The sequence below is a fragment of the Coturnix japonica genome, chromosome 4 (assembly GCF_001577835.2).
Source record: "Coturnix japonica isolate 7356 chromosome 4, Coturnix japonica 2.1, whole genome shotgun sequence".
NCBI lineage: Eukaryota > Metazoa > Chordata > Aves > Galliformes > Phasianidae > Coturnix > Coturnix japonica.
In genome coordinates, this window is record NC_029519.1 from 4,280,907 (window position 1) to 4,308,093 (window position 27,187).

Below are 27,187 nucleotides of genomic sequence, written 5' to 3' on the forward strand. Positions count from 1 at the left end.
GGAAAATCACAGAAATAGATCTGCACGTACGGCAGCGAATCAAATAAGCCTAAAACAAATGATAAAGCACAAAATACATGTCTCCCAAATGTCTGAGCAGGGAAGGAATTAGAAGCGCATCAGGAAATGCAATCAGAAGGGATAAAAAAGGAATGTAATTCCCTCCAGAAATATAGGGGAAAAAAAACTAATAACCAAAAAGATCGGTTTAATACTTCCATGACAAAGAGCAATTTTCTGGGCAGCTGTCCCTTGGTGGGTATTTATAGAAATTCAGCATTTTTACTTCATAAAGCCTTCATTCAGGCTACAGGGGAGCAGAGCAGCCGTTCTTGCTGGCACTTGATGTGTGACTCCCACTTATGGGGGGTTATTTTCACTCTTTATACTGACTTTGTCGGTTCTTTCTAAGCTGCCACTCCACAATGCACATCTCCCAGTCTAACTGTGGACCCTAAGTTGGATCACAACTCCCTCAGCTATAACTGGAGCTGCCTGACGTACCAACTCAGGTTCAGCTGAGAAAGCACAAGAGATAAGCACTTATACTTCTCCTTTTATTCTTTCACCCCGGGTCGCAGCCCGTCCCACCCAAGTACAGCGGGCTCGCTCTCGCCTCACGGTGCCTTCATTCAAGATGGCGCCCAGAGCCTCACGCCTCACTGCGCCGCCGCCGCCGCCGCCGCTGTGACGCTCAGGCCGCGGCCTCGGTAGGTGCCGCCTCCGCAAGGCGCTGCCCGGGGAAGCGGGAGCTGTCGGCTCGGCTCATGCTGCCTTCGTTCCTCCAGGCTGGAAGATGAGGCTGCTGCCGGCCGGCTTCCTGCTGCTGCTCCCGCTTTGTGCCGCTTTCTACCTGCCCGGCTTAGCGCCCGTCAGCTTCTGCGACGACGACAAGGAGAGCGAGGGCTGCAAGGTGAGAGCCCTGACGGGAGGGCCCGGCACGGTGCTGCCCGCGGGCACCGAGCGGGACTGCGGGCCGCCCCGGGGCTCCCTCCCATTGCTGTGTGCCGGCCCGGCCGGTCCCATTCAGGAGACAGCCTTTCCTCCGGGAAGTAAAGCCGGGCCGGCTCGTTCCTCGGGTGCTGGGCTTGGGGCGGCACTCACTCCCTGCTCCCGGTTCGTTTCTCGGTCAGTGCCGGGGGTCCATCGCCGGCCTTTCCTTCCTTATTCCAGGCCCTACGGAGGCTGTGGTGTGGCCCAGCGCCGCGGTCGGGCCCTGTCAGAAGTGTGTAAGTGCCCTGCCATAACTTGTAGCAGCTCCTGCCAACCGGCCGTGTGTTTCGTGTCCGCTTTGTGGCTGCTTTCTCAGTTTTGGGGGTTTCACGCTTCGTTTCTCCATTGCAGTCGCTGATTGAGCTCTTTGTGAACAGACTGGACTCAGTTGAATCAGTTCTGCCCTATGAGTACGATGCGTAAGTACATCGCAATGTGCACTTGGAAAATGTATTTTCTGCTCATAGTGTAGTAGTGCAGCTCATGTCTCCGTAAGCATTGCTTTAGATGTACCTTGAGTTTTTCTAAGGTGCTTTATATTTAAGCCGAATTTTACATTACAACTCTCTGCCACATGTGAAAGTCCTCCCTACTTGTGAACCCTATGAAGACAGGATCTTTGTGTTCCTTCTTTCTGGAAAATGAAGTAAATTTGATGTCAAGCCGTTATTACTTTACCTGCAGCCACCAAAGCTTTGTATCTAATTCTTCTTTTGCTTTGTTTTTTACTTTGATTTTGAATCTTGCTTGTGAATGCTGTAATTTTTGACGAAGGCAGGTGATAGTTCTTCTAAAACTGATGTGCAATCAGTCTTGTTCTCAAACATATACAGAAGAGAAATTAGTCACTGCTGTATGTCACATACTGCACTGTTGAAGTCTTACGCTGTAGAGTGTGACTGAAGCAGCAAAGCCACAAGCTAACTCAAAAAGCCAACAGCATCTTTATCTGCATTAAACTTTACCAAAGGAAACAAAGTTAGGCCCCCATATTGAGGAAAAGTACTTATTCAGCAAAAATATATGAATTTCTTTTTTTTATCACCTACTGCTGCCTACGTTTAAACAACAGACACCTGGAATAGTTCTGTCTTCTCCCTTATGTTCAGCTGTATCAGTCTGTATTGAGTTGAATTGGTTAGTGGCATTTGGCTGCGTGATGCGTTAATATTGACAACACTTTCCTTCCTTGGAACATGATTCACATTAAACGCACATTGTAAAGATTCCTTTGGGAATGGAGAGGGGGAGGAGGAGTAATTTTCCTGGGTTTTATTTATTATTTTTTTTTTGCAAAAGAATGGGCAATTTGAGGCATAGGCTTTATTTTTTCTTAATGTGAACCATGCTATTGTTTGTTTAAATTGCCATTTGGAAAGTGTGTTTGGACTAAAAGCCGTGCATTTTGCTAAGTGTCCTGTAGTTAGAAAAGGTCTTGTTTCAAACTGATATCAAAATAGAAGTGTTTCTGAATAGTATATGGGAAGGCACTCAAATTTTTATTAGCTGTGGCTGACCTGTCGAAGGAAGCATGAAGCTGCCATGTTAAGGACAAGGACAAATAAATTGCTTTAGGCTATAGTTTATGATTATATGTTCATTAAAAATTAAAGGTAACCTTTTCTCCTTTTTCCAGTTTTGACTTCTGTCAAGATAAGGAAGAGAAAAGACCATCAGAAAATCTTGGGCAAGTGCTGTTTGGGGAGAGGATAGCGTCGTCTCCTTATAAGGTTATTTTATACCTTAAATGTGATTCTGGTTTGGTTGGAGAGCTGTCTGTTTGAGGACTACAATCCATAGGCATAGCTGAAGGGTGAATAACTGTGTGGTGGTGGTGGTGTTTTTTTTTCTCTGTTAAAACTTGACATTGTTTTTGTAATAAAACAAAAACTATTCTTATCCCAAAAGCATCTGAGGGTGGCTAACTGAAGTTAGGATGCTGAGCCAGTTATCGCTGTTCTTTACTGTTCCTTTGTGACAGTGGAATCTAGAAACTAAGTAATGTTAGGTGATATGAAATCATTCATTTTTAAACTAATGTTAGAGGCTGTAAGCTGCTGGTTAAGGAATTGTTTCAGGTATAACTTGTTTGTGCTGTCAGGAAATTTCCAGAGTAGGAATGAAAGCCCACTGGGGGCTCATTCCTGGCTTTTTCCTGCTTGTTGTCTAAGATCAGAACTTTCTTTTTTGATGCACGTCATTTGTCTGTGAAGTCTTTGGTAAAATGAAGATATGTAAGTAGGTATGTGTTGCTTTTCTGTCTTATCCACAGCATTAGCAATGACTTAAAAAGTAGCATCTGTTAAATACTGGCCCGTTGGTTTGAGAAAATTACTGGCAGCAAAAGAGATATGGTCCAACCATGGCTCTCAGTGCTTCAAAGCTGTGTGCTGTTCAACTGCAGTTTCCAAACTGAGAATTCCTGCTGAAGCTGAAAACTGAACTATGACTTTGTGTGAGCATTTCTAGATAATCCAAATCCCTACAAAACAATGAAGCAGCAGAGTTTGAGTCTACTGCTGCTCAGTCACTGGGGACCTAGCCACATCTTTTCATAGTGCTGTTAAGGAGATGCTGCCTCCTCCCTTGTGTAAACCATTCCTGGAAACCTCCTCTTCCTTGGTTTTCTCAGCCAGTACAGTTTAAAGTCTTACCACTGCTGGCCACGTGAAGCTTTTAAGTGTGAAGCATAGTGTGTCATTTGGGTTTGATATTCATAGAACAGGTCAAGTATTGTAACAATTACTCTTTTTGAAATGGCTGTGCAGTATAATAATCAGAAATTCCCTGCTATTTGTTAGCACTTAGGCCTTGATCATGTTAGAATTTTGTGTTATGGTTTTTATTAAGTATATTGGCTCAGTAAAGCAGGTAAATCCTGACTAGGTTAGGCATGTTATTGTCTGGTGGTAACTGCTCTTGAAGTATAGATATAGAACCTGTTGTGTTTTTGACAGCGTTGCCTTATAACTGAATCATAATGTGGAAAGCACAGCTGGAATTAACAGGAATATTTGGAGAAAATATAGTTAAGTCTGATGTAACAGATGATGGAATTATCAAAATAAAACAAACTAATAAAGAAAATAAGCAATTATTTCCTACTAATGTTCAAATTTTAATTGCCAAGGTTTATTTGAAGGTAATTCATCTGGCTTGTCGTAGACATGTCTGGCACTTTCACAGTGCTGGCTCTGGATGTACAAAGTTCTTGAAAACTTAGTTAAAGCTACTGTATGGGAAACTGTGGTTTGGGAACTTTTATAGCACGGAGGTGAACTATCTTAAAGAAGTCAGCAGTATGGGGGGGAAGGGAAGGAGAGGAAGGCAACAAAGGCTTTTTGAGGCAAAATCTGAATCACTCTTTTTGTGTGCTTCCATACCAGTTCACTTTTAAGAAGCAGGAAAAATGTAAGAAAGTTTGTACGAGGTCTTATGACCCGGAAAACAGTGCTGATAAAAGCAAGCTGGCTTTTTTGAAGAAAGGAATGCAGCTGAATTATCAACATCACTGGTAAGCTTTGTGTTTGATCTTTCTTTTTTTCTGTTCAGTTTTTAACATAATGTTATCTATATCCTAAGTGATTGCTTTCTTCCTTCTCCTATCTTGTTGTTGTCCTCTACTGTGCATCTTGTGCTACAGAGTTTTAAGTAGAGTGTATGTGTGGGGTAAATATCAGTGTGAATAAGGTGCAAGGACCTGTTCTTTGATGATTTCTGTCTAGGATTATTGATAACATGCCTGTGACGTGGTGCTATGATGTGGAGGATGGACAAAAATTCTGTAATCCAGGATTCCCAATAGGATGTTTCGTTACTCCAGATGGTAGAGTTAAAGATGCTTGTGTTATAAATGTAAGTAATGGAACTTTATCGTAGTAGATCTAATTTCATTTGAAGTTTTATTTTTGAGCATTGTTTTCCTGGAAAAACAAACAGATATACTTGTAAACATAGTTAATATCTAGAATATGGGTACTGACAAGGCTGAATGTTTCTCTGTGCAGCATCTCAGTTATGTAACTGTCCAAAAATACTTATTTGTATGGGCTTTTTGACCATTATAATTGAAGGTGCCTTATTGACTAAAAGCCTTAGAAAACTTGGAGATTTTGTTTTTAAAATTTCATACTAGCCATTCTTGTACCTACTAATTGTATCAGCACAGCTTGAAGTTGTGTCTGTGTGCAAGACCTTCTTTTATCAGTTTCATGCAGAAGCTTTCTAGTAAAGATCTAGACATGAGCAGTGCTGTAGTTGTAAAAGTTATGCCTAGCACAGATTACAAGCTAAACATGTCAGGATGTTTTCCCAAATGGCTGGAAGATAATGCAGCTGTGATAGGAGAACTATATTCACAACAGTTTAAAATGTGTCATGCATCCTGGGAGTTGTATGTCGAACTAGTTTCCTTAGGTATAACAGTGATACAGTTTTACTTCTCCTAATGTGGAGGACCACACTGTTCTCATTGGGAATCTGCTTTGGCTGTGCTCTGCCACATACTTGCTGTTTGCCAATAGTGCATCTGTTTACTTGTATTTAGCAGAATTTATGTGTTTTTGAAAGTGGTGCATTTATCATGAGTGTTCAGTTAATTCTGTCTACAGCTGGATTCTGACTGGGTTACTCCTCTAGCTCCATACACTACTGAAAATGGTCAGTGACTTGAATAATTTGTTGGAGTTAGGTGTTCAATTCCATTACTTCATGATATTGTACTGTAGTTTATGGAGGGAGTTGATTTTATGTTGATTTAATATTGGTGTATGCTGTCTTGGAAGCTACGTGGTACATGAAAAAGTCAGCAATTTAAATAAAAATCTTTTCTTGGAAGAAGGATCTTCATACACAATTAGTGATGGTTGAATTTCTTAATGAGTGCTCAGGTAGTTTGTGTGGTGTATTGTGAAGTGCTGCACATGTCCTTTGTGCAAGCTGTACTGTGGATGCTCTGTAGCTAATATAGCTGCCATACTCCGCCTCAATTGTAGACTGTCCCTTAGTTCAAGTTATAGTTGAAGAGTTCTAAACAGTGCACTTTTTAAGAGAAAACTCAAGTCAACTTGAATTGACTCTAGTGTGTATCATCTGTGATTATTATTATTATTTTTAATATGAGCTTTATGCAGCTCTATCATAATTCCAAATTCTGGAAGGGTATGAGTAGCAGAATAACTACTGAAAATGAAAGGTAGCTTTTAGAAGATGAACCTGGCTGATCAGTTTCAGTAGTTGGAGCACTTTCTGAGGTTATATTGTAGGAGGTGCAGTGGTGAATCTCAATTATGTATGACTTGATCGCAATATTTTCACTTGTTTTTGCAGCTTTTTATGGTAGCTACAAAAAGGTGGCAAATGCTTTTAAAATCCTACTAGCAGTATGTCATGCTTTAACTATTAGTTATTATTTAGATAATATGTTACTATCTAGTTTATAAGAAATGCATAAATGTTTTATACAAGTATGTAGACCAATCACAGTCTTTCCTACTCCTTTGTTAGTCTTATTCTGAAGTTCATGACTGCATTGCGCCCTCTCCTGTTGGCCACTTTTAAATCTCTTTATGGTACTTTGTAGTCGGAGTTTAACAAGAAGAACACCTTCTACCTCTTCAACCATGTTGATATAACAATCATGTACCACAGTGGGAAGGATGAAAACTGGCCTGGTGCAAGACTGGTGATGGCACGACTGAGACCCCAGAGGTAATTCTGCATGAAGCAGTGAATTCTAGTGTGAGGGAGGAGGCCTAACAGTAATTGCAAACTTAGAAGTCATTCTTGGTGTCGCTAAGTTCTGAGGAGCTGATTATTCTGAACTGTGGTGAAGTTTTTTTTATACCAGTTCACAGCTGGAACTGTTTGCAGAGAGCAGTTCAGTGACTGTAAATATATAAGTTTTCACATGTTCAGCAAAATCCTTCCTGAATGGAAGAACTGCATATGTGGAATCTTATAACCAGACATAAATAACAGAAGAATTCTCATGTTTATATTGATTTACATCTGTTCATTAAGTGATGGTTACCCATGTCACCTCTTATTTTTTTCTGCATCTCCTCCCAATCATGTTTAGTACAAATTAATATTTGTACAGTTATGCTTTTTTAGTTTGGATAGTGAGGTATAGGTGAAACGTCAAGTTAACAGTCATCCAAAGTGGCAAAAATATCTAAGAAGACTAATTTATCTTCCTAAACAGCAACTTTTTAGATTCTGTATTGATGGGTTGACCAGGAAGGCTTCAGAGAAGTAGACTGAAGCAATTACTTTGGCTTCTTTTTAGTCTAATACTTTCCAGTATTAGAGAACTGCAGGCTGCCCATCCTCTTTTTCTACAGAGATTTAGTGCATGCTTAAATTATGAGGCTACAACTTCTCAAATCACACAGGTATGCATAGTATAACATGATTTGGATATAGTTCTTTCTTGATCTATTGCAAAATATGGTGTCTATTTAGTGAACTAGACTTCCCTTGCAAGTTTGTTCTTCCATTTTCCTCTATTCCTAGATGGCAGTGAGAAGATTCTACTGACCATCTCCCATTTTTGATTAATGCTTTGTCTGTTGCATCCTTAATGGTTGAAAGGAGTACTTGTCTTTTCACTGGTGATGCAGACCACAAGGGGGCACAATTAGGTTGCATGTAACCTTAATTTTGTCATTCTGACCTGATAAAAACCTGTCCTAATTACATAAAAATTCACTCTGAATAGTAGAGGAGATGCAATCGTGTTTTATTTAACTGTTTTTTTTCCTTAGCTACAAACACACGGATGAAAACAACTTAAGCTGTGAAGGTCCACCTATGGAGATTCCCGGAGAATTCACCAACAAATTGAATTTGATCTATACTTACTCAGTGACATTTGAAGTAAGTATTGAATCTGTTATACAAATACATAATTCCCGAGAAGAACAAAATTGAAATAAGTTGGTAATGTGTTAGCAGCCATAACTGGGTAGTGTAAATCCCCTGAGGATCATCTTGTGAAGCAGTTTTCCCAAACCTATTATGGTTTCCATTACTGTAATTTAAGTGATGCTTGGAACGAGTAAAGCCTTTTTCCCCCCCACTGTCATCCAGTTCCAGAGAGGAAATCGTATCTTTCTTTTGTAAACTATATCTGTATTTTAGAAAATTGAACAGCATGATTCCCAAGTAATTATGGTCATTCAGGATTCCGTGGGTTAGATGATATCCTCAAACTTTAACTGTAATTTTTACTATCTTATTGAGATCCAGCTCTTTTTGTTATAGGAAACAAATGAAAATATGTAGACTTTGGGTTTTGTTCTGCTTTATTACTAACAGGTTATTAGATTGATTAACTGGAGGAGTTGTATGCCTTGAGATATACTCTGTATTTTCAGAGTTCAGTTAGGTTTGTGTGTGTTTCATGTTGAAATGCCTTTGTAGTGTTTGAGGATGTTTCTGTTTTAAGTATTTACTGAGCATATCACGAGGCTGTTTTTCTAGTGATGCTGCAGTTTTTGTGTCATTTTTCTTCATTCACTTCTTGTTTGTTTTGAGTCAGTTGCCATTCGTCTTTTATAGTATTATGCTTTATCCAGCCTGCTGTAACTTAGGCAGGAGGAGATCAGACTTTCTTGAGACAGAGTTCTTTATCCCAGCCTGGAAAGTGAGCCTCCCATGGGGGAGCTATTTCAAACCTTGGTGCTTCGGTTCCTATCTGTCCTAAAAGCATTGTTTTTCTTCTGATTTGGGCTCTGATCTTAAAGGATTTGGTTTGAGACCACCAGCTTATTTTGAATAGCTGGTCGAATGGCCATCATATGGTAACTGCTTTCATTGTACCAAATTGAGTTTGATTTGAACCAGTGACCCTGAGGTGCAAGGCTCTATATCCTCTTACTTTTCCCTTGAGACATTAAATCCTCCTTAAACTCTCTGATTTTACTACATGACTGAACCTCCTGTGTATTAACATTTTTTGTTTAAATCTTGATGATGAATTGCAATGTAGAATTGAAGTATGAACTTTATCCAGTTATTCACACAATGTTTTAGGCATCTGGGCTACCTTTTCTCTTCTGCAGCATAGAGCAGGTAAGGCTTAACTGCTGCAGATTCAGACACTTCCAGCAGGTGGCATTCAAGGCACTTCAAAATTAACTTCCCTGTGTTATCTGTTAGTCTTGATTTGGAATGAAATAATAACTTTATTTTACTTGTTAAAGTTTCATAATATATTTAGAAGGAGAATATTCATTGGTGAAGAGTATTTAAAAAGAGAACATTGGTTTCAGTGAGCTTGACTACCTGAATAGGTAAAATGCATAAATAATCATCCTGTTTTGATATGACAGCTAATTATGAGAAAGCTGTGTTGTTTAATTCATTGTAGGAGGCCAGATATTCAGCTCGAGAGGTGTGAATGGTGTACGTGGTTGTCTCACTTGTTTTGTACTCTTGTGTGCTGAACTTTTAGCATGTTTGAGACTCAAATAAGAAGCTTTAGATCTGGTAAGTCTGTCCAAATCACTAGCTGTGAGCTACTGATAGCTACTGGAATAGGATGTGCTGGTGAAGAGAAACTTGTAGCAATTACAGCTACTCAGTTGTATTGGTATAGTTTGTTTGTTTTGCAGAATTCGTGATCTAGAACATGAAATGTTTAGAACAAAGTCAAAGTGTCAGGTTATATGTTATGTTGGGAATACCTTGAGGTGATGACATGGGTGTTTTTCAGCTTGGGAACTGCAGGCAGCTCCTTAACAAATCATGGAAAGATGAGGGGGTTAGTGAAGCTTCAGTTTAAAGTAGAACACACGGATGGGAGATTTCAGTAAGATTTCTTTGAAATGCTCAAGAGATAAAAAGAACTAATTCAATAGGTAGGTCTAACATCCTGGTTTTATACTGAGTTTAGATATTATTGCTGAATGGAGGATTTGTGGAAGAGATTTTATATGCATCTTCCTTCCCAGAGCCTGCAACAAACTTGTTTCTATTAAATGCTCTTTAATGTCTTTATAGGAGAAGAATAATATTAAATGGGCTTCCAGATGGGACTACATCTTGGAGTCTATGCCACACACAAACATCCAGTGGTTTAGGTAAGATTTGCATTTATTCATTGAACAACCCTGCAGGGGAACACAAAAGGCTTCTCAAGTTATACAGCTTCTGCTGTAGTAAAACAAAATCTGTTAGCCTTCAGGCAAGTAAAGTTTCTTGTTTTCATATGCATAGTAACTTATCAGTCTTGCATCTCTTGGGATCAACTGCAGTATTGCATTTCACCAAAGGAATGCACCATTAGCGTCCAAAAGGAAAGCAGCCTGTATGGGTTTAGTTCATTCTGTAAAACTTTTGAGAAGCTGCTGCTCTGCAGCATTCTTATTGTTACTGTCCAGCTTTCACCATCTGTGAAGTGAGAGGTATGTATGTCTACTGCATGTTTGGTACTCTGCAGCTACAAAGAGTAGAAAGAAGGTCTTCTTTTATGATGAAAAAATGCATATCGAGTAAGTAAGTAACTTATATTGAAATGTTAATGTTTTGCAATATTGTGTTTGGAAAGTCCCGATTGGATTAAGTATGTATCCATAAAATATTAACTACCATAATGGAGGTTTAATTGATTCATAATGGCTTTGATTGATAACTTTTGAATCAGCTTTGAGAGCTGCAGCTGTTTCACTAGGGAAATAACTTTGGCAATATGTAAAAAGGAAGATGGTGAAATGCAATATGTCTGTCTCAAGAATTAACATCATAAAATACTATCCTTGCTTCTGTCTCCTATGAAGTCATGATGATACAGAACTTAAAACAGCCTATTGTTTCTGTGTAGGAAAGAACTGAAATGTCTAGTGGAATGATTTAGGTAATATCTGAGTATGTAAGAGTATTCCTTGGACTTGAGCTGTGTTTGGGGTTTTGAATTGGGGGTGCGTGTCCTGAAGTCTGAATAAGTAAACTGAAAGTTTGACTTTTTCTTTACCTACAGTATAATGAATTCCCTTGTAATTGTTCTCTTCTTATCCGGCATGGTGGCTATGATCATTTTGAGGACTCTTCATAAAGATATTGCAAGATATAACCAAATTGACTCCTCAGTGAGTAAGATTCACACTTTTTATATGCGCACATTTTCTGGCAATAGGCTGTCTATCAATTAGTTTTGAATACATCCCTATAGTGATGTGTTACTCACATGAATTTATATGTGACAATACGCATTGAGTTAAAACTAGCTTTATTGCTATTTTGTCTCTTCTAACAGCAGGAATAAATGGGCTAATGTGACAGTCTTATTCCTTGGGTGTCGTTTGGTAAACTTGTGATATGCAATGAGAAACTCAACAATGTAAAGCTGTTGTTTGCTTTTTTTTCCCTAAGTATTTCTTTTTACAGTAAACTAATAGCCACAATATGCAGTGCAGACACTGTATAGCTGAAGGAAGTTGTTCTGGCAGTGGCTTATCATCAAGAGGTGTCAGTTGCTTTTGAGTGGCTGCATTTTGGAGTCAGCCCGGACAAACAGTTAGCAACGTGATGCTGATCTGAGCAGTCATATGTTACTTACAGAATCCTCACACTAGAGATACTCAGAAGACATTTGAACATGGTTATGGGCAACCTGCTCTGGGTGGCCCAGTTGGAGTATATGGTATATATATATCAAGGTTACTTCCAGAGTTTCCTTCCAACTTCAAGTCAGTGATTCTGACTATGGCAACCTGGGGTTACACCAAATATTCCTTCTCAATGCAGCCTATTTTCAGTAATGTTAGGTGGCTTTAGTGTAAGTGCTGAACTGTAAACATTGCAGCTACATGAGTGGCACAAAGATTTTGGTATGTTCTTGATGTATTTCCCCTCTAAGCATTCATTTTAAAGTCTGGAAAGCCAAATTAGGAAGAGCACAGATATTTTTATTGATAGGTGTATTGTCCCCTTTTGTAAGAAATCAAGCTTAAAAACTGTAGCAGCTAGGTATTGTCTGCATTTGAAGCTGCATTAAAAAGCTCAGTTAATTTAAGTTTTCTAGTTCCAAAGTGGTTTGCAGTGGTTTATAGTTTAGCTTATTCAGAAAGTGAGTGTGATAACATGTGTCTTGTGAAGTTTAGAAAGTTTGTGGTCTAAATTTCGTGAGCAATACTACTCTGCGCAACTTTTGTAAGGCAAGGGAAATCCTTTGGAGATACCTTTATCAGGTGATTATAGCAAGAAGGATAAAAAATTAAACAAAGAGTTAATAACTGAGTGAGTTATGTGACTCAGTAACTGAGTGAGATCAATGTGAGTACCAGTGATTATCTTCCTAAATATTACAGGAGAGATTCTGATTAACATAGGCTAACACAAATTGGTATCTGCAAGTGAAAGATGAGGAATAATGTCATATACTACAAAGACTGTAGTTACCGTCGATCTCAAGAAAGAAATACTTAAAAGGCACAAAAAACGTTTCATATTGAAACTGAAACATCTCAGAGTACTGTGTCTTCTGTGTGTTTTTGATATTTAATATTTTCTGTTAATGCAAATACAGATGGCAATTAAAGTGGAAGAATTTTCAGCTTTTTTTTCAGCTGCTCATTTTGTGGAGCTCTTGTTTGATCTCTCAATTAAGCCATGTTCAGCGTCTTATAACGTGTTGTCTTTGTTAGTTGGTCATTCTTAATGCGATAAAGAGTTGTAGAAGTGAAGTTAGTTTTTATGGATAACAGCAGGAATAGGTGTTGACTTTCAAACACAAAAACACCCTTTTTGCTCTAACCATTTGTAAGAAACTTAACAATCTGCTGTAGTTCAAGGAACTAATTTTAGAAAGGTGTGAAATAGTGGTACAGAAGAAGAGCAAGGCTGATGAAGCTGCTGTGAAAGAAATTAACATCTCACACATTGTGAACATTAGTGGTTCCACTTGAAGAGATAAATGCGTGACCCTGTGATTATAGTTCTAATATGTGCGTTTAGTGTTCAGTTAAAACCAACTGGCACTAACTTTGCATAGTGTAGATTTAGTGAGACATAACATTAATGAAGCATTTAGTTTAGTGAGCTGCGTGCAGTACTTTTGGGTTGAATGAAAGTCATGTGAGCCGGCTGATCTACTTCAGTCACTGTTTGTGGTTATGTGGTTTTATTTTGGTTTCTCTGAGGGGAGGTATTTGTTTTTAGCAACTTCATTGAACAGCAGAACTGACTGAGGATCTCTACCATGCCATCCATCCATTCACCTCTCAGCAGAACAAAGAATGTTTGTGCTTGGTCCTAGCAAGTCTAGGGAGCAGACTTTCTTCTGGAGTACAGGGAGCAGACCACTTAGTCCTTTTCAGTATAGCCATTGAGACTGATAGGCTTTAAAATGAAAAGTGAGAGGGAGGAGGGGAAGAAAAATAAAGCTTGAATGAGATTGGAATGGTATAATCAAAATTAAATTGAATGCTTTGTTTTGGCTTAAATTTAGAATGATGTTACATGATTTGACTAATTGCATTTTGTGTTGTTGTTTTCTCGCTCTGAGGATTTTCTTGATAAATCCTGCCTTTTTCTTTCAGTGAACCATTAGGGGGGTTAAGAAAATCGATGAGTGATGAATCAGATGTAATTAGTCTGTCCTTAGAACTGAATTGGAAGCTGATCAAACTTTGAAGATGTTTTTCACATCTTGTTTGTATTAATCCCCTACTGCGTTATGTATCTTTGCTAAAGATATTGCTGATTTTGTACAGGAAGATGCCCAAGAGGAATTTGGCTGGAAGCTGGTTCACGGAGATGTCTTTAGACCTCCAAGGAAGGGAATGTTACTGTCTGTCTTCTTGGGTCAAGGAACACAAATTTTCATTATGACCTTTATTACTCTGTGTAAGTAACTGGTTTATTAATGCGATGTGTTTGTAGCACAATAGTGTAAGAAAGATGCAGTGTTTTCAAACAACTGTTAGAAGCTTTCTCTTGAAAGGTTTTCCTGTTGTAGGTGATACTGTTCAAAATGTTGCTACCTGAACTACTTCATAGTCTTTGTGACTGCAGAATTGAATCTTCACTGTTATATATTACTTTTTAAAACAAACAAACAAAAATCAACCAAAAGCAGTTCATCGTGGTGTAAATTATCCAAGGATCCAGTGTTGCCAGTTCAAAGGCACATAATCAAAGCTTTAATCTTCTCAGAATGTTTTTTATCTAATATGTTTGACAAAACAGCCTGCAGCCATGTAGAAATAAGAGCCAGAGTGCGTGCCAATGAAATAATTCTTACACAACATTGTGATAATAGCAGCCTGCCATAAATAGCTAGACAGATACATGACACTGGTACCTGTCATGGGTCAGTGCTTTATTATGTTACCTATAAAGTATATTATAATTCCCCTTTTTACTGTTGTATGGGGAACTGTTGATCACAGCCTGAACCTCTGATTGACCACCTGAGGCAAGCAATGAGTCAGCTGCGGGAGCACAGGTGAAGGGAATTCAGCTGTGCTACTGGAAGAGTGGAGCTTGGCTCCATCTCTCCCAAATCTCATTTAAGGGCTCACCACCACTAAGGCAGCCTTTTTCATCATTTGAATATTTGCAAGTCTGTGTTCTGATATATTTTACAGGAGAATTTAATGTGTCAGTGAATGTCTAAATATTTTTTTGTATCTTTAGTCCTAGCTTGCCTTGGTTTTCTTTCTCCTGCCAACCGTGGCGCTTTGATGACCTGTGCAGTCGTACTGTGGGTCTTACTAGGAACTCCAGCTGGTTATGTGTCTGCTAGAATGTACAAGAGTAAGTACAACCATTTGTTTAATGTGGCACAGCAGGTTAAACTCAGAATTGCTGGGCTTATATAAACTTCACACTGGAGCTGATAGCTGATGTCTCAGACAGTAAACCTGCTTCTTTGTGCCATGTTGCGGAACACTTGGAAAAAGTCTGCATCTTTAAATTGTTTTTTCTTTTTTCCCCTCAGCATTTAGAGGTGAGAAGTGGAAGACAAATGTTTTGCTTACAGCTCTGCTTTGCCCTGGGTTAGTATTGTTTCCCCTTGTTTTTTCCTTTATCCTTAGCTTTAAATGAATACTTATTTCTGTACTCGTGTAGTATAAATAATTTAGCTCCTGGAGCTAGAAGTTGTTTTGGTTTTTGCTTCAGTTTTTAAGGCTCAGTCCAAGAGCAAGTTCAGGATATAGAAATGGTGAGATGCATGGAATATCCATCTCTTGTTACAAATATAGAAATAACATTTGAATGTATTGGACTGCACTGGTAGGTCTTGGAGTTCTTGTGAGTGACCTGTTGCAAAATGTTGTCTGAGGAAGTTATTGTTGGCAGTATAGCTCTGCCTTTAATAGGTAACAAACCTTAAACCAAACAGATCTAGTAATCTGGGGAAGTTTATTATGCTGCTGAACAACAAGAGTGCAGAGATTCACTTAAACTGGTTATAATTGATTCACTTAAACTGGTTATAATTGTTTTGTAACTGAACATTACCTCACATTACCTGTATTTATGAGATTGTTGTGGTGTGTATCGTACTATGACCAATGCTGTTGTGCTTGGGAAGAGGGATGGCACTCCTACCTTTTGTTTTCTCATAGCTTGTGAGACCTTTTGTGAGAATTCGGTCAGTGAGAAAGGGGAATATAATTTATTTTGCTAGTCTTCTGTATTTCACTGTTGCATCTTTGGCTGCATGCAGTACAAATGTCTTTGGCAAAGGTTGAGGTAAAGGTTAGAAGTCGTTTCTTAAGGTATTTTTGAAACAAAACAAAAAACAACAAACCCAACACAATAAACTATAAATTGGTAACGCAATGTGAATTAAAGTAATGTAGAATTTCATGATATGAAATGTAATGCATTTGATAACAACCGAGTGTGGTATTTTTTTCTGCGAGGAAATCTTGTTTCTAAACAAAATGGGCTTCAGTCTCCCTGCTGTCATTTAGATATTATCTGGAGAGAGAAGAATTTATCAGTGGAAGAAGTACCATGCTGATCATTTAAACTCTCAAATAAATTAAGTTTCACAGAGGAAGCAAAATGATTGGGGATGGTAAAATAGGAACAGATGTCTTGATTATGCTATGCTAGTTCATGAATTTGCATAATATCATAAACAGCCTGGGGCATTTACAGGCTCAGTAGACTGATGGGAGTTCACATATGCAGTATTTTTCTCTAACTTTGGAGGGGGTAAGTGGGGTCTGTATTGCAAGTGTTGGCAGATCATAAAGATTACCAAGACTCCTAAATGGATTTGATTTTTATTTCTTAATGAACGTGATGCTTATATCACAGGTAACTTGGGTGTACTTATTTAACAAGTCTATTTCCCCAAACAATTTCAACAAGCATAAGCTTTCACCTAGGAAGAAGGGAGCCTATTAATCTAATTCCCCCTTCCTCCTTCCTTTTTTTTAATTAAATACAATATGCTTGTTCACTTAAGGGCAGTATAGATTCTGCGTAAGGAACTGTTTTTCAGCAAAATCCAGAGAGCACTACATTTCACCAGTGCCCTTCCTTTTGGATCTGCTGTGATAAATCTCTGGATTCATAGGCACTGGAAATTCAAACAGGCTTTTACATGAGGTTCTCCTGAAGAACATTTTGGTTACTTTCACAATGGGATGTTTGAAGTCTTCAACATGCTTCGTGTAGTTGTTCTCCCAAGATGAGGCAGATGCATTTAACTTGGGAGGAATGAACAGGTCTTGGAGATATGTTGCAACTGATGATTTCTTTGTTTAACTACTTCAGATCCGTGGGCTACGTAACTGTGACACTCCATGAGGTGTCAATACAAAGATTCTTGTTAGAGGGGAGAACCCTGTAGTCCATCCATCTGATGCTATGTTGCTGTGGCATGATGTGTTTGTTGTGAGACTGACATGGCCTTCTAAATATGAGATTTCTTTATCACTGAGTATGTATTTTTAGAGGGAAATTACTCAAAGAACTAACATAAAGGAATTAAAAGAATGGCAATAGTAGGAAAAGTGATTCAGATAAGTGGTTTTTAATATATTTTATTGTTTAACGTACTGTGTATAGATTTTTATAATAGAATATTTTGTTGCTTTGTGGTTTTTATGTGTTGAATCTTTCTTTAAATGATGACTTTACTGTAGGTGCTTGCATTAGAGGAATGTTGCAAGCGTTTATAAATCAACTGCAGCATTGCTGAAAGTAACTAGGGCTGTTAAAGAATGAAAGGCTGTATTAAGAAAAAAAACATTGGTTCTGGCAAATGTTTTAACTGTTTTGTTTTCAGTACTAGATATTTATTGATTTATTATTATTCCAGAATATTTTAGTGTATCTACTGATCTTTTTTTTTTTTCAGTATTGTCTTCGCTGATTTCTTCATTATGAACCTTATTCTGTGGGTGAAAGGATCTTCAGCTGCCATCCCTTTTGGTACTTTGGTTGCTATCCTAGCCATGTGGTTTGGAATTTCAGTCCCACTGACCTTCATCGGTGCATATTTTGGCTTCAAAGAGAAGGTAGAGCTCTTAGAATGCACTCTGGAAATAGGCCCGTCTTTTGCCTCTGAACCATTGAATCCCTAGTGCAAGAAAAAAGGCCTTATAATTGTGAAATGTTTGTTTCTGATTATTTTAGAACTCTATATGTGCTCATAAAGTTACAGCAAGCCTTTATCTGACCAGTCTTTAGAGTCAGAATTTGATAGTGCTCTGTTAGAAGTCTTGGCTGGCTTTAGTATTTCAATAGTATTTCAGAGTATTTCAATTTGTACTTCAGTAGTTTGAGACAATGCCAGGCTGTTAAGAATTGTTTTTTCTATTAGCAATTGAACAGATTATTTTCTTCATGTTCTGACATGTCAAATAACCAATAGCTGGATTGTCTAAAGAATGTGTGCATTTTTGGTAATGGTAAGTAACAGGTGTGTAGGTTATGTTTTCTTTTAGATTCAGTAACTTGTGATGGCTTATGGATGCAAATAACCAATATTTAAGTCCATCTTTAGATACTGTATACTAGGGGTAAATGATCTTATTTACAATGTAACAATTTATCATTTAATCACATTTAATTTCATTCAAAGCCTATTGAACACCCAGTTCGTACAAACCAGATTCCTCGCCAAATCCCGGAGCAGTCCTTTTTCACAAAACCGTTGCCTGGTATCATCATGGGAGGGATTCTGCCTTTTGGGTGCATCTTTATCCAACTCTTCTTCATTCTGAATAGCATTTGGTGAGTATCGCTTTGTCTTGTTGCTCTAGTTATACTGGTTTAATGGCATACGCCCAATGGGTTTGAACATCCCAAACCATTGAAAATGAGAGATAGCAGATTCTTAATTTATTTTTATCTTCTTGCAGTCTTTTTTGGAACCTCCAGAATCTGTTGTGTTTTTTTTTTCTCCCCCATAGTGGTTGTGTTGACAAGTGTGACGTGTGAAATTACAGTTCCTTGTCCTGTCACAACAGACCCTGCTAAATGCAAACATGAAGGACTAGATAATTACAGAGCACATTCAGGCAAAGAAAATAAAGACCTTAGGATCTGGCCAATAGACCAAGATTTCTGTGTGGTAGTTTTTAGTTTGGTTATATTTATTGCCTTATCTGCCCATGTAACTTCAGAACTTCCATCAAAAATGATACTCTTTTATTTCTTTTAGGTCGCATCAAATGTACTACATGTTTGGTTTCCTGTTCCTAGTTTTTATAATTCTTCTCATTACGTGTTCTGAGGCTACAGTTTTGCTGTGCTACTTCCATCTCTGTGCAGAGGTAAAAAGTTTTGATGTCACTAACACTTTTCAGCTGGAATATATTAGAGTTGAGGTATTCTCATGTGCTGTGGTATGGTACTGTCAGCCCTCGCCTTGCTTATCCCAGGCACTTTTCTGAAATGCATCTCTTGCTTCAAAATGTTGGAGTAGTTTTTCCAGTAGTCCTACAGCTGTCATTATAAACTGTGCTGCCTTTAATGGTGCAGGTGTTTCTTCAACTACACGGATGTCAGCCCTAGCAGCCTAAATTGAATAGGAGGCTGCTACGGAAACTTGTCAGGGAAGGCTTCAGCCTTCATTTGATGCTAGTATTTGACTTGGTGGTAGAAAAATCTCCACTTGCCTGAGACAGCATAGATAAGGTCTTTATTTTATGTTACCGTTTGCAGTAGATAAGCACAGATTAACAACCCTGATCCTTGAACAACTTAATGTTCATTGTTAAAGCAGTACAGCTGACTTTGAGATTGGAAAGGTGGCTGTGTGCTATGCTGGAAGTGTTTTGGATTTACCTTTCAGATCAAATTTATTTAATAAAACAATGTTTTTTTCAACTGACTTCCTTATTTTCTGTTTTCTATGTGATGTCTCTTGCTGAAAGGTTTATTGTTTTTTTTTTGCAGGATTATCATTGGTGGTGGAGGTCATTCTTGACAAGCAGCTTTACAGCTGTTTATCTCTTTATCTATGCAGTTCATTACTTCTTCTCTAAACTCCAGATAACAGGAACTGCTAGCACCATCTTATACTTTGGTTACACAATGATCATGGTCTTGATTTTTTTCCTTTTCACAGGTGAGTATAGTACTCAAACGTAATGCAGGAATTTCAGTATTTGTTGTAAACTTCACCTAGCATTTCTCATTTCAATCTGAAACTTAATTCAGTCAGTGTTACTTTTGTGTAGCACTAATGTGCAGTGTTACAGCATGTCATAATCAGATATCCATTTAGGTTCTTTGTCTGACTTGAGATTGCTCAAGTCATAGTGCAGTTTACCTTCGTTATATATTAGCAGTGAGCTCAAACCATTGCATTTTCAGAGAGCTATTGTTGTTCACTCTGGAACCAAGCATGTTTAAGTGAGCTCTAGTTAAGTGTCGTTACCTGCTGAATTGTGGTACCCTTTTTTAATGGTAGACATGGACCTTGCCTGGCAGAACTAAGGCTCTTATTTTTAGTAGTCCAGCTTCTGTTTCCTGATGGTATCTGAGCAGACTGTCTTCTCCATAATTACTCCATTATTCATAATCATGTGGGTCAGTCTATAATTTTGAGGCTCATTTGACCTGTGCCAGTTCTACCATGTGAAATTAGAAGTGCTTTGAAGCTGCTATTAGCCAGGAGTGTTTTATGTTGGTGTTACTCGTGCTGCTGCTGTTATATATGGAGTTTTAACATGTTATATATTGGTATCACTTAGCTTCAGGTAGAAAAGTACTGCAATGATAAAACTAAACAAAATGCTAGTTCATATATCACTGGTTGTTCATAAAGCCCTTATGTTCATTCCTAAGACTGAAGAAGGGGGTGGGGGGGAGGTCTTTGGGGACCACCATGCCATCCACATTGTTACTTAACATCTACCTGCTTTTTGAAACCTACTTTCTGATGCATCCCTGAACTCCCTTGGTGCAATTCAGAAAAGAATGGCTAAAGTAAGTAATGAAAGTAAGTCTTATTGTCAGACTTTGCCAGGTCAGCAGTGAGAGGGACCTCCTTCTTTCTGCCTCTAATACTGGTTTAGTGCAAGCAAAAAAGCCATCAACAAAAACCACAACTAATAGCAACAAATCACTGAAGAAACTGGCACTTACTCCTTGCTTTTTATTGTTGTTGTTATTTGGATCTGCCTTTCTTCTAAGGAAAGTCAAAAGAAGCTTTTTTTGTTTTCTTTTTTTAAAGAGGACTTAATTCTTCTGATTTTTAATTATTAAAGGGCAAACATAGAAGTTGGCCTACTGCCAGTTAAAATCCTGCTTAAATCCTGGCAGAACAGACAAGCTCCAGATGTCCTCTACAATATATATATTAGAAACAAAACAGCAACAACAAAAAAACCCAACCCTGTAGTCTGAAATGTTTTAATTACTTTTAAACTAAAGCAGTATGTTAATGTCCCTGGGTTTTAGTGTAGGTTAGTTGCTGTTCTGCCAATTTCAATTTCACTTACAAGATGCAAATTGGTAGAATTAAAAATATCCCTTTCATATATAAAAAGATAATTGAAACTGTCATGGCAGCTGCTGAAATGGTATTAAAAGCTTCAGATGTGCTGATCCTGGAGTTCTTGATGTGGAGGCCGGTGAAGCCCCAAAAGTGCAATAATAAATGGTACTGCTGTTTATTGCTGTGCTGCTGTCCTTGTGGCAGTGCTCTTTGTTTAGAACTGTGCTAGCAGTGGTTGTGCTGCATTTGTAGTTCATAAGGAAAGCAGCTGCATGGGCACGCTTGTACTTTTTAAAGTTACAGAGCATTCTCTAGAAAGGTGGAAGGTATGTAATACATCTTCACTAATATAAAATGCTGTGTTAAGTTTCTTTCCTGTATTTAGTTTGGTAGCTGGTGTTTGGGTTGACATGAGCTGTTACAGGTAGATGACTCAAAAGTTAGTTTTCTGCTTTATATTTTAAAATAGTCCTTGATAGCACTTGCTTTAGAACATAAGGGTTTAGTGCTTCTCAAGTTTATAGAGGTCAGATTACTAATACAGCTTCGTACGCTGTAGTACAAACATTCTTCATGTATATATGTTTCCAAAACGGGACCTTGAACTGTTCCACTTAAGTTAGCAGTAGGTATTTTGGTGTTCTGTGTTCTTGCATATTAGATCTCAACAGCTGTGACAGAAATATAAAGGGCAATGCTGATGCCTCCTGCATGGCAGTGTGTTATGTTACTGTGAACATCACAGAAAAGATCATAGTGAATAATGAAATAGGAACTGAAGGCTTGTATGGCAACAGCAACAGAAATACAGCCTGACTGGTGGAAAACTAACAATGTGCACACAGAAAGAAGACAATTTGATTTAACGTTCAAAATGTGGCTAATCTTTCAAGAAGTAATAAGTGTGGTTAATGGGGATAGCTACATGATTACATGTATTTTATGCTAGGAAACAAAAAAATGCTGATTGTAGTCAGAGCGTGTTGCTTTGGTGACCTCTATTTTTGAACATCGTTTTCACTTGTGAGTTAATGCCATTTTCAAAATTGAGTTTTGATCTTCTGGGTAGATTGTGTTTAGAATCCGAGATTCTGAAGCACCCACCACTGTGCAGTGATTGAAACCAGTATGATACAGAGAGCTTCTAAGGTACATAAGAAGTATCAGCCAAGTGCAGAGTGCTTTTCTGTTTGCTTTCTTACAATCTGTTCGTGCTTTGAATTCCTTTTTCTTCATTAAACAATAAAGCTGGAAGAGATGAATGGAGCAGAGAAGTCTGCCTAATGTATTTTGGCATTATTCTCTGGAATAATCCTTGTTTTTTAATATGGAATTTAAATTAGTTTACTAATAACCTTTCTTTACCCAGTTAGATACCAGCTTGTGAACTTTCTTCTGTGTATAAGAAAACTTGCTTAGAGTATACACACCAGATGTCAGGATCTCTAGCATAACTATAAATGGATGTATTGAACACAGTTAAAATTCACCTAGTTGTGAAGATGTCTTGAGTAGTTTCCCTTGCCAAGAAACAAACTACTTTGCACATGAAAGATCTCTTGGCTGTGCTCCCCTTGGATGAGCAGTCATGGACCATGGGCTGCAGTGCTCTGGGATGGCATCAGTTTCCTAGACAAGGAAGGGTTGTTTAGAAAGGCAGAATCTTAAAATACGGAGGTCACTTGGGGAAAAAAAAAAGTAAAGGTTTTTCCTTTATTCTTAAATATACATTATTCGGATGTTTTTTTCATCTCATTGAAGTCACTGAATACTTAGGGCTGGTTAGAGTAATCATTATCCACAACATTAATTGATTGTGTTGGTTTAAAACAGATTTTACTGTCTCAGTTTGAGAACAGGTGTCATGCTTGGTATAATTGTGCTGTGATGTTTGATGGATGTGCATATTAAAGCTGGGAAAACTTTACAATGAAAGGAGTTTAGACCAATCATGAAGTAACTTTAGAGGTTATTTCTTTGAACTAATTTCTTTTTTGAAACTACTTAATGTTGGAACTGAACAACTTTAAGGGAAAAAAAATGTAATAACTTCAAGGAAGAAAAGCTGTGTGTCTCGCTGCCTTGTTGTGCTCATTGATGTGTGTCAGTGAAGCAGTGAGCTGGAGAGGTGTGCTTTTTGTTGATAGTGCCTCGAGACTTTAGTTTCAGTTTGAGTGTGTTTGAAAGAAGAAATGTAAGCACGATGCTTCAGTGATTACAGCTTATCTATGTAGGCCTGATATTCTAATGAGAGAAGCATATTTTAAGTGAGGAATTGATTATTTTGGTGCAGGGTATGCTTAGGAATATTCTCCAGATTGAAGAGCTGGGTGTGTTTTTCAAGAAAATACATTTTAAACGTTGCTACTTTAAATGGCAAAGTTGTATTTTAAATAATACAGCTAGCAAAGGCCATTTTACTGGGTCAAGCTGCAGTTACAGGTAATAGCTTGTATGCTTATCTGTATTTTAAGATTGACTTGGTCAAAGTAGTTAAGGCAGAGGAGGAGTCTGAGAACCTGCTGTGTGATCCAGCATTGTCTTATAGATCCAGTATATTGATTGCTGATTTTGTTGGTTTTTGGATAGGGTTCTAAAGTTTCTAACAAGTAGCGAATTTGTGAAGTGGACTAAAGTAGAGAAAAACATCCTGGCTTGAAATTTCCTTAGGTACACCAGCCTAGTTCAGAGTTGTTGCTGTTGTTCAGTCGTTATTTATTTGCACATCCCTTTCTGATTGGGATATTTGCACCCCTGTGGAAAACTGGAAACCTTCTGACAAACAAAATGCGTGGACCTCTTTAGTGGCATGGATTCACAAGCACCTGCAGGTCAAGAGATAGGGGGAAGGGACCTGGATTTCAGTGGAACCAGGTACTTGTGCTGCTTATGTTCTTCAAGAAGGTTAAGCTTTTCATTTCAGTAACATAAGCATAAGTAGGTAAAACAAATGTACATAGAAACATTATAAATAAACGTTTCTTTAACTTATGTCTGTTTCTGTCCACTAGTATTGATTCTGTAGTACCAACACAATCGTGTGCTGACCTCAACCTGTGGACCCTCCCATGTTAATGAGAAAGAAAACAACTGTGATCACTAAAAACTCACCCAGTTGACTTGCTGTGATTAATTCTCACTTCTCAGTCTTCAGTTAGATTCTTGAGGTGGATTTCAACCTCCCTGTGATTCTGTCAGCACCTTTCAAACCATTCTGACCTCTAGGTATTAAGGGAAGGAGTCTTTTGACTGATGACATAGTTTGGTGCTTTGTTTTGAAGTTTTGAGTCTATGGATTTTAGCTCTGTCCTGCTACTCCCTAACTATAGATGTAGGGCTAAAGAACTGTGAAAGTAACAACAGAAGGAATTTGAGCTGACACAGAAGGTAGCGAGTGTGTAAGGCTGTATATTGGGCTATGAGTCTAACCTTTCTCCTTTGAGTTTGTAAGTTCATGGTTCGAATGTGATGTCTGACAAACGTTATCACTTATCTCTTGTGTTAGAAAACAGATTCAGGCCGCTTCCAGTACGTTGGCAAAATTTCTGATCAAGTTTGAGAAAAGAAGGGGGTATTTTAGTCTTTGATTTGCTAAGCGGACCTTTCTAAGAAGGAAGTTGAAGATCAGTGTTACTGAAAACTGCGAAAATCTGTTTATAGATGAAATGCTTGTTCACAGTATGGAGTCTGCTGTGAATGAGACTGTGATTTTTAGAAAGCTGATGTATTGGAAAGATTCAGGGTGACAAGGATTATCCGAGGAAAATGTTGTGGATTTAGAGTGTGTTCCCATATGAAGTTATGGCACACCTGGAAAACTGGCAGATCTCATTGTTGTGTTGGAATTATACAGTTTTCTTAAGATATTATAATTTGGTTGTAGAACAGCAGATAGATTTTAAGGTATGTCATCTGTTAAACATTTGGAAGAAACATTGCTTTCAAAGCCGTAGGAGGCTCGAAGTGGGCTATATTATAAAAACAGCTAGAAAGCAGATGCTGACAACCATTATTGGAAAAAAAAACATGAGAGTAAGGCTTAGAGTAACAATGCTGATATTGGAGTATTGGACACAGTAGGAAGGATTGGGAATTGACCATAAACTGCAAAGACTTTGCAATGTCAGGTCTACAAAGGAATTAAATTCCTTCTGAGGTTGGTGTCTGATCTCCTATCAAGAGCAGTAAATCTGCTGTCACCTACTGTTTCAGAGGATGATAACTGCAAGCTCAGAGGGAAAGGGTAATCTGTGGCACATAATAATAGGCTGTCAGCAAGCCTTTAACTGCAATATACATGGTAGCATGAAGGACACAAGAATTGGCGTACAGATAATAAGCATTCCAAAGACTGATTTCTCATTTACCACATGCATAGATGCAACCTGAAAGACAGAAAGTGTAATGAATGTATGAGAGACAAATACCTAATAATGAAGCTCCTATTTAGTGCATAAGTCTCGATGAAATGATGGGGAAGGTTGGAGCTGATATTAAACATGGGCTGTAGTAGCAAAAAAAACCAACCATGAATATAAAGGTGGCAGAGCTGATTGTGTCATCTTGCACATACTGCAGGTCAGTGATGTAGCTGGGAAGGGTTGTCATGGGACTGGTATACAGACCTTACTCTTTTTTTATGGTAAAGATTAGTATTTGTGTGAACGTTTTCCCATAGATAAAAGTGTGAGAAATGATGCCTCACTTAATGTAGAGGCTTGGGACTTAGTTTTATGGAAGTCAGTGCTTCATCTTACCCTGTACTCTGGAAACTTGAGCCATAGGACTTGACGTGTGCTCCAGAGCACATGTAGGAGTCAACCTGTGTTGTCTCTGGTGCTCACAATTGGGTTGGGTGACTAAAGAACTGAGTTGATAAGAAATTGAGGGAGGTGATACCAAGGCAGACCACAGGTCTGCTCCACAAGCATCCTAACAGCAGAAATCGCAGGCAGGGATTTGAGAACAGGACATGTATATTAGCGGTACTTTTCCCCAGCCTCCCATCAGCTGTGGTTTAAGGGCTTTTTTAGTCCTAGAAATGGTGTGATAATCTTTGGATTTCTTTGTTTATTTGTTCAGTTGCTTGAAACATTGTGTGCTGTGGTATCTGTGGTGATCCACAGTAAGCAAATCCATAGTTTTGAATACACTTCGCATGAAATAGTTCATTTTGGTTTGTTTGCTACTGCTGGTTTTGTGTGGTGCTTTCTCCCACCTGCACTGCTTTAGTGTTAGGATTTACAGAGCATGCAGGTTGCTCCTCTTTAGTGTCAATAGAGCACAATGAACAGAAAACCAGACCAGGTGACTTTCTCCAAAGCCATGTTTTATAAGGTGGCTGTAATCTGCTGTAGACCAGAATGACTTCAGGTTGATGCTGACTTTACTTGTGTATAAAATTCAGTTTCTTAAATGGTGCTTGCTTGCCTGCTAGTGGTGACACTATCGCCACCTTCAATGTATTATCAAGTCCTCTTTGATCTCAATCAGTAATTTAAAGGAGGGATGAATGTGTATTGTTAAATGTAACAAGTGTGTTATTCGGGATAGTTAGCTGGATTACAATGTTCCGTTCTGTCCTGCTGGGAAATACTTGTTAGACCTTTTTCTCTCAGCGCAGACTGGAGGATAAACTAACCTTTTTCACTTTCTCATTTTAGGGACTATTGGATTTTTCGCCTGCTTCTGGTTTGTAAGTAAGATTTACAGTGTTGTGAAAGTGGACTGAAAAGCTTCAAAGTGTCTTTTGAACATATCTCCCTTGCTGTTTGATAATTTTTTTTTTACCATGTATCGAGAAACATGCTGTGTAGTTCTAATTTGTCAAAGCAAAGAGCTGACTGCAGCATCAAATACAGGCTTTCATGGAAGGAAATGGCACCACTGGAAAAAGGTTTACATCACAATCCTCGTGGAACGCGTTAATTCTAATCATTCTAAGAATCGTATCCAGAATTTGATTGAGAACAAATAAATATCCAGTGAATTGGTTTATTTCAGGAATGAGTGCATTCTGCAGTCCTCCAATGGAAATTTCTTGGTGGTTTTTTTTGTTACCTCTCTTGATTTCCAGCTGTACGCCATCAAAGCACAGGACTATCGAGTAATTCAATGTAAAATGTGAATTTTTAACTTAACTATGGCTGTACATATTATCCTGCACCTTCTTTACAACTAGATATCTTCTTACAAATGTACATGCATTTAGTGTAATGTAGACTTTATTAAAAATACCAACACTGGGTTTTGTTCAAATAAAACTGTACGACTCCA

The 27,187-nt window shown here is 38.3% G+C and overlaps 1 protein-coding gene across 1 annotated transcript; it reads left to right on the forward strand.

Annotated features, from left to right (window-relative positions):
• The first annotated feature begins 687 nt into the window (after positions 1-687).
• LOC107312697 (transmembrane 9 superfamily member 2-like) lies at positions 688-27,187 on the forward strand. The gene is made up of 17 exons (XM_015860342.2): positions 688-913; positions 1,345-1,412; positions 2,630-2,723; positions 4,380-4,507; positions 4,719-4,848; positions 6,575-6,702; positions 7,761-7,872; positions 10,000-10,079; positions 10,976-11,084; positions 13,710-13,842; positions 14,635-14,754; positions 14,939-14,996; positions 17,321-17,480; positions 18,047-18,198; positions 18,629-18,740; positions 19,366-19,537; positions 26,575-27,187. The coding sequence occupies exons 1-17, from the start codon at positions 797-799 to the stop codon at positions 26,640-26,642; spliced, it is 1,941 nt and encodes a 646-aa protein (XP_015715828.1). The 5' UTR covers positions 688-796; the 3' UTR covers positions 26,643-27,187.

Bases quoted from the DNA above. Each gene is read 5' to 3' on its own strand.
- LOC107312697 (XM_015860342.2), top strand. From the start codon at position 797: ATGAGGCTGCTGCCGGCCGGCTTCCTGCTGCTGCTCCCGCTTTGTGCC. The intron at 6,703-7,760 runs GTAATTCTGCAT...TTTTTTCCTTAG, and splicing joins GCACGACTGAGACCCCAGAG to CTACAAACACACGGATGAAA. The intron at 7,873-9,999 runs GTAAGTATTGAA...ATGTCTTTATAG, and splicing joins CTTACTCAGTGACATTTGAA to GAGAAGAATAATATTAAATG.